The sequence below is a fragment of the Alosa pseudoharengus genome, unplaced genomic scaffold (assembly GCF_046254945.1).
Source record: "Alosa pseudoharengus isolate Yale_2024_CS ecotype anadromous, Long Island Sound unplaced genomic scaffold, YU_APseudo_1.1 YU_APseudo_1.1_scf_15, whole genome shotgun sequence".
Classification (NCBI taxonomy): Eukaryota; Metazoa; Chordata; class Actinopteri; order Clupeiformes; family Clupeidae; genus Alosa; species Alosa pseudoharengus.
In genome coordinates this window covers 32,445,302-32,452,801 of record NW_027468620.1, presented here as the reverse complement: position 1 = coordinate 32,452,801, position 7,500 = coordinate 32,445,302, and the positions used below count along the sequence as shown (strand labels likewise).

At 41.2% G+C, this 7,500-nt stretch overlaps 2 protein-coding genes across 3 annotated transcripts in view; one reads left to right on the top strand and one right to left on the bottom strand.

Moving 5' to 3' along the window:
- Window positions 1-1,946, bottom strand: part of hhat (hedgehog acyltransferase) — a 94,999-nt gene extending 93,053 nt beyond the window's left edge. The window contains exons 1-2 of the mRNA XM_076285145.1: window positions 1,897-1,946; window positions 1,049-1,194 (exon numbers count right to left, since the gene is read on the bottom strand). Of these exons, the coding sequence (XP_076141260.1) occupies window positions 1,049-1,169 (121 nt within the window). The 5' untranslated portion in view covers window positions 1,170-1,194; window positions 1,897-1,946. The remainder of the gene's footprint in view (window positions 1-1,048; window positions 1,195-1,896) is intronic.
- A 3,071-nt stretch (window positions 1,947-5,017) lies between these two features.
- Window positions 5,018-7,500, top strand: part of crip3 (cysteine-rich protein 3) — a 29,214-nt gene continuing 26,731 nt past the window's right edge. For both annotated transcript variants that reach the window (XM_076286256.1, XM_076286255.1), the window contains exon 1: window positions 5,018-5,122. In XM_076286256.1, the coding sequence (XP_076142371.1) occupies window positions 5,080-5,122 (43 nt within the window). In that variant the 5' untranslated portion in view covers window positions 5,018-5,079. The remainder of the gene's footprint in view (window positions 5,123-7,500) is intronic.

Here is a 7,500-nt window from a genome sequence, read left to right as displayed (position 1 = left end):
TGATCCCCAAGGGGAAATTCAAGATGAGACATGAGATCATCATGGGTAAATAATGCTTGATCAGCTCCAGACAAAGTAGCAAAACAACCAGGACAGTTAGTCAAACAAACAAATAAGCTTTATAGGACATTTGGGGAAAATACTAGCCTGACGAGCCAGACCCACATTAAAATTTAGGGTTTGGGCACTCACCGTTCGCAGTGCTCAGTCCGAGGGGCGGGATAATCAGTTGTCTTTCAAATTCCCTCTGCACGCAATAGGACAGCGGCAGCGCTATGAGTCCCATGCGTTTCCCACCAGCGGAGCTAGTTGGCTAGTTCAAACGTTTGCCAACTTAATAAAAGCTTAACTCGTGTCACACTGTTCGCCAACAGCAACATCCATCTTATTTGTTTTCAAGTAGCAGGGAATTCAAGCCAAACCGTTGCAACTCTGCCATCAATCATTATGTTTAGCCCACCTAACGACTCTATACACGATTTCATTGGCCTGATTGAGTTTCGATTTCTGGAGCTCACAAGCCAACGGAGAGTTGCTAGACTAGCCGCTAGGGGCGCGTCTAGATTTCTAGGCTAGGAAAATACCGCTCTCAACTGGAATTTACAGAGAAGAGATGCACTCTCTTACAAAATGAATGATTGGGGTCGCCAATGTTTTGTGACATCAAAATAGGGTCACCTGCCGAAAAAGGTTGGGAACCCCTGCTCTATGCCAAATGTACAAATATGTCCTGCCCCCTTCACAAGTGGCGTTAGGGTAGGGGGCAATTCCACGCAAAACTGTCACATCCATAATGGCAACTAAATACCATGGCATCGTGTTGGCGTTATGGATGTGACAGTTTTGCACGGACTTGCCCTAAGGTAGAACACTGCTCATAGGAGAGATGAGGTGAGGTGTATTTACCTTTGGAGAGATGAGGTGAAGTGTATTTACCTTTGGAGAGATGAGGTGAAGTGTATTTAGAGATGAGGTGAAGTGTATTTACCTTTGGAGAGATGAGGTGAAGTGTATTTACCTTTGGAGAGATGAGGTGAAGTGTATTTACCTTTGGAGAATCTGTGCAGCTCGTAAAAAGAGTACAGATGGGAGGCGAGAGAGAGCACCCAGTAGAGGGCAATCTCCCAGCGAGGTAAGGCCACCGGACTGGACTCTGTCTTGGGAGGCATGGCAACGGACGGTCCTCCCTTACTCCTAGAAGAAAATTAGAAGTTATACAGTTATATTGATGGCAATAACGTTTACTTATCATATTGAGGCAGGCGACTTGTCAATGTAAGAGAGCTGGTGTTTAGGGTTTGATACCTAGAAACTATCCCAACAGATACCTACTGAAATAAGAAATTACGCACAGTGACGTACCCCTCCAGTAGACCTGTCAAATATCAGCAGCAAACATAGGCTACCACCCTTACGACAGTAGATACAACGTCAGTAAAATGGTTGAGTCAGGGTGATGATAAACTACAGACACTTTCAACAAAGTATATAAGTACCCTAAGTAAGTAGCCTACCCTTAGGCTACTCTTTGCTTCCAGGCAACTTTGTAGTCGGCTACTTGCGTTATTGTAGCCTACATGGTACGCATAGGCGGATGATGACGCTAGGGCTTGCAGGTGAATGTATAGGCTAGTATCGCAATGATACATTGACAGGCAAATTGCGTATGAATCGCATTTAAGATTTTGTATGTATATAAACAAGCAAACTAGAATGGTCAATGGTGGTGGGGCATTTGCATTCACATCGAAGCCGCCAAAGCCAAAAGCCAGAGCCACGACTTCAACCGACAAAAAAATCACAGGCATAGAGGAATTGAGGTAAAGATTTGCGTCGGGTACTTTAGCATTTCGCTTCATGGTATCATCCAAAATATTCGGTGTATCTCTTACTCACAAGCATTTCAGTCTCCGCTACGAAGTGTCCATTGTTTCTTCCGCGTTTACAGCATGGCTATCTTCTGAATGGTCTGTTTGCTTTTCTTAGCTCCGCCTATACCAAATGCGACTTTCTATTGGTCAAGTCGATGAATATTATTTATTTATACGCGATGTCCTTGGATACATGGAATGCCAGTCCACCAAATAGACTCCAGAAAGCAAACCTCTCGGTAATGCACAAAGTTTGTAGCCTCAGGGCTGAGGTTTAGGCGTGCCACAGCCTACTCTGATTGCACATGTACAGTGCTTGTTTTTTCTTGTCTGGATGCGTACACGACAGAGTTGGTTCTATTTTTTCCGGACGGAGCTGAATCGGGACCAATCAGTTACAAATTGAATAGGCCTATTTTATGAAAAACATAAATTAGGCCTACATAAAAAAAAAAGGTGTGGCGTGAATCTGCACTTGATGTTGGGTCTCTCAGTCTCTCAGTCTCTCTCTCTCTCTCTCTCTCTCTCTCTCTGTCTCTCTCTCCACCTACACAAACACACACACACACACACGCACACACACACACACACACACACACACACACACACACACTCACACACACACATACACACACACACACACACAGAAATGGGAGAGTGGGAGACAAAGTTTCTGTGATTCAGGTTCTGATTCAGATATTGATGCTGATGAAGGATTGCGATTGATGAAAGAAAAAGCTATTTCAGAACAAGCCATTTAAATCAATACAGTTTCTAAACACTTTAGCTCTGTTTGGCAGAATAACAAATTATAGCCTTATAACCTCCTACTCCCCCCCCCCCCCCCCCCCCCCCCACACACACAGAAATGGGAGACAACGTTTCTGTGATTCCGGTTCTGATTCAGAAATTGATGCTGATGAAGGATTGAGACATTTTCAATTCATATAAAAATAGAAGGGCTACCATAAGAATATGACAAATCATTGTCATGGCACCTCAATTGTCATAATTTCCCCCTAAAAATGCATATGTGAAATATTGTTTGGCAGAGTCTATGTAGACCTTATTAAATGCATTCAAATATTTGAGCATGTGATATAAACTTTTTTCCATCTCCATTCCAAGCCATTATTTCAACAATATTAGTCTTTGGGGAAATTGATGAAATATGAAGTTTCAAGTTCAAGTTTCAAGTTTATTCGTCACATACTCAATTATACAGGTACAGTACCCTCCAGAATTATTGTCACCTCTGCTAAAGTTGACTAAAAACCGGTATACAAAATAATATGTTGATGATTTATGGTTATCTGACAATGAAAACAATGGGGGGAAATCCAACCTTGAAGGGAAGCCAAATTATTTTGACAAAAAGGAAAATCTCATAAAGAAATAAATATTTTTTAACAAAAACACATTTCTCACAATTATTGGCACCCCTAGAAAAACCTTATATACAAAACCTAACTGAAGCATTTTCCTATTTAATTTCAACTTATTTAAGTTAATCAGCGTGTCCGTGAACTTTCAGAGGAAGTTCATGACTTTCTTCACTAAGGTATGAAAATAAAGTGACACAAGGGCTAAATCCTCTAGTCATTTTTCAACATCGGAAAGACAAGCGAATTAACTAAATTTACAGGCACATGCTTTAACAGATTTGAAACATTTCAACTGGTTTGGTGGTTGATCATTTAAGTCAGTTTAACAGCTGAAAAGGAAATTCCACTTAGGTTGTTGACAATTTAAGGTGGTCAATTTAAGCTGAGATTGAGAATGGGTCTGGGGCATAGGCTACACAATGTTGTGTTCTACAGTCTATGGTCAAGGGCTACTTTTTGAGGAATGTTGCTGGGCAACCACATAATCATGTTACATGTGTTGGATTGACATTTTGTCCACTGATGATTAGAGTTCTCTAAACTTGCTTGCCAATATGAATGTGAACATGCCATGATGGGCCAGTAAACTCAGATGGAACTCACACTGCCAATCAACATTGCTCAAAAAGTCACTTTGTGCATCATTGGCTTTAGTCTCACAATGAAAATAATGAGGAAAAGTTCAAGCTTTAAGGGAAGCACATTTAGTCTGAGGAAACAACTCATAAAGTGAAACATATTTTAGAGAAATATTTGTAAATAAATGTTTGGCCTGAAAAGACGTCATCCACTAGAGGGCGCTGTTTTACAGTGTTTAGAGTCGCCTACAGGGTGAACGTTCACCTGCAGTCAGACAGCAAGTCCCTTTCATCTCATGGAACAATGGATGCGAGGAGGATGTGTATACTGGCTAATCTTATATTGAATCTTACACACACTCTCTCTCTCACACACACACACACACACACACAAAAACATCTTATAAAACAATGGATGCAAGAGATGTGTATGTTGGCTGATCTTAGGCCATCTGGAAATTGACCTTATAGAAGAAAAGGAATCACAAAAATAGACACAGACACACACAACATAGACAGGGAATCCCCTTTTAAGACATTGTTCTCCAAGTTTAGAGTAAGCCTATATATCCTTGTCTGGCTTGGAGTTCAGTACTATTTAGATATCTTTCCCAAGATCACTCAGACATCACACTGTGAAATCCACAATGAATTCGGATACAAGTGGACTGTCTCAAAGACATCCGTTGTAAACATTCCTTTAGAAAGCGCGGCACCTGGTCAGCCCTACTAGCCCATGAAACACACACACACACACACACACACACACACACACACACACACACACACACACACACACACACACAGCTGGATGAGAGTTGGACAGTTGCATGCAGTAAAACTAACCAAAGTAGATTAAAAAAGTTGTTTATCCGAAACGGATGACAGCATTACATTATGCACAATGCATCTGGCCAGGTTTAACTGCCAAGAAATAGCGCTACAGCCTGTAAACTCCTTGAACTGATCCTATAGACCTAGTTCACTAGCAACTAGACGACATAACGTTTATAAGAAATTCCAGAGATTTTTTGTAATAATTGACTGACGTACACAGAGAGGGTACGTGGTACGCCAGGAGCCTATCACTTTGCCTTGGGGGCAGTCGAAGGCGGGACTATTGTCTGGTAAAGTTAAATAAACTCGGAGGCGCGACGCGGGTCGTCGCTCCACTGTAATCGTTTTCGCAGGTGTCCATTGGAATTTACGCGTCGACCGCTACGTCGGCGAAGAAGTTTCAGCAGAATGACGTCCAAGTGTCCTCGTTGCGAAAAGCCTGTGTTTTTCGGTAAGTAGACGAATTCCACATTATATTAGCCTATGCATAGGCTGAGTGTTTACATTCAATTTGTCAGAATACTCAATTGTTATAGCCTCAGCATTAGGGAAATGCATTAATTCCTAAATATTAGCCTAATTCAATCCAGCAGACCTATTACCTATTTTTTTCTCTATTTTAACTGCAAATACAAGTCACTGAAGCCTAGACTACAAATTATGTAACTAAAAAGCATATTTGTTTAGACTTTGTTCTTTAAAGTTGACGTTATCCCTAAACTAGGGGCTATGTCGCTCTACACTGCTGTTAAATGGAAGCTTTTGTTGCACTGGGTCAGGTAAGCTGACCCCATCGTTCGCATGCCAAAGGCTTTTTTGTGTGCGGACAGCTCCTTTATAGCCTGCTTTTAAGTATTCTACTACTACCCTGCTGCCACCGAACCCCGTAAATGTCTCTACCCATGGAAGCAGGACGAGGGGAAGGGTTATATAAAAGTATTTGGCATGAACCGAAAGCCTGGGACAGAGTGAATACCTTTTCCTCTGCTGGGGACATTGGCTCTTGGATGGGGACTATTCAACCACTGCGAGGACTTTGAATGGAGGTAGCCTATTCCCACGCTGACGTCTGTCATCGTCTAGTTTACGTCTGTAATGTTTACTGCGGGGACCCCCCACTGAATTGAACGCAACTCAGTCATTCTTCACCCGACTTTGGTGTCTAGTCTCTCTCTCTCTCACCCTCTCTCTCTCTCTCTCCCTCCCTCTCTCTCTCCCTCTCTCTCCCCCTCTCTCTCTCGCTCACACACACACACACACACACACACTATACTAGAAACTAAGGAATGTGGGCTGGTCAGTAGGTAACCTATAATCATTAGTGCTTCACAAGCCCTATAGTTTTCTGTTATATTTTCTTTCCCTCTTAAATAAAGAGGAAAACCATAAATGCTGTTTATTCAGCCATACTGGCATTTGGTCATCCTCTAACTAAACAACAACTAAAACCTCAACCAGTCCAGTCCATTTCTGAAAAAGAATAGATTTTTACCGCATACAATATGCTCCTATTGATCAACATATTGACACACATGTAATAATGCTCATCTGTGACGTAGAAAGGGCAAACAGGAAAGTCAAACAGGGGTCCACCATGACTAACCATTATCTATCTAACCCCCAATGCCACCTCTCGTGGATCCTCCAATGGGAACGCACTAGCCTTAAAGCAACACAATGGAAGAATTGATATCTATGCCCCTTGGCGTCAATGTTCAATATAATTTAGCGCTAAGTTAGACAAAAGTCAAAAAGTTAGTTAGTCAGTCAAAAAAAGACAAAAAAGGGCCATGATCCTACCAAATCAACAACAGTTAAATTGTACAATATTAAGCGTTCTTGGTGCATATTGGCAAAAGCAAAGACTCTTCGGGGCAGTGGTAGTGTTTAAGGAGCTGGGCTAGCATGCAGTAGCCTGAAAAGTTGTGTGTTCAATTCCCAGCTTCCACCGTTGTGCCCTTGAGCAAGGCACTTAACCCCGAGTTGCTGTGGGGACAATGTCACAATGCCCTTGTAATATAATTGACATATGTACGTGGCTTTGGACAAAGTGTCTGCTACGAATACATGTAACAGAAGTGTGCTGTGCTGCTTTAATTTGCATTACATTATATTACATTTGGCTGACACATTTTTAACCAAAGCGACTAACAACATGGTTAACAGTTTAAGCCTTTTAAAGCAATTTTCTCAACAATTCTAGGACAATTAAAAAAATAACACAATAAGAATACGTGCATCAGTGAGTGCTGTTTTGTAAACAGTCGAGTGTCAGTTCTAGACAGGTGGTAAGTGCTAGGATCAGCAAGACTAGTTGTAAGTAGTGCTATGAGAGGAGATGTTCTCTGAAGAGCTGGGTCCAGAAAATAAGTCCTATCAGACAACACATTAGATACATCATGATTATCAAAGCATAAATTACGTCAGAAAGGCAGTGGAAGAATCCATTATTTTGTCTGTGACTTTACAGCTTAACTCTAATGATGTAGCTGCAAATAGAGGTTAGGCAGTCAGTAAAGGCCCAATTAAGTGTTCCATCAACTTATTTAATCAAATGATATCAGTCTGAAACCCAGCTTTATTTAAAACACAATTTCATTAGTATTATGAGACTGGCTCAGTGGCTTTTGATTACTGATTATTTGATTCCAGTGTTGTCTTGGCAAACATGTTAAAAAGTGTTACACACACATTTTAACTACTTTATTTATGTCCGCAATTCATAATAAATGTACATAAGGACATAAATGTTACAGATACAGAACATTGCTAAGGCATGATCCACCAATGTGGATCTGATGACAATCTCAAACAGCAGATTTATGGATA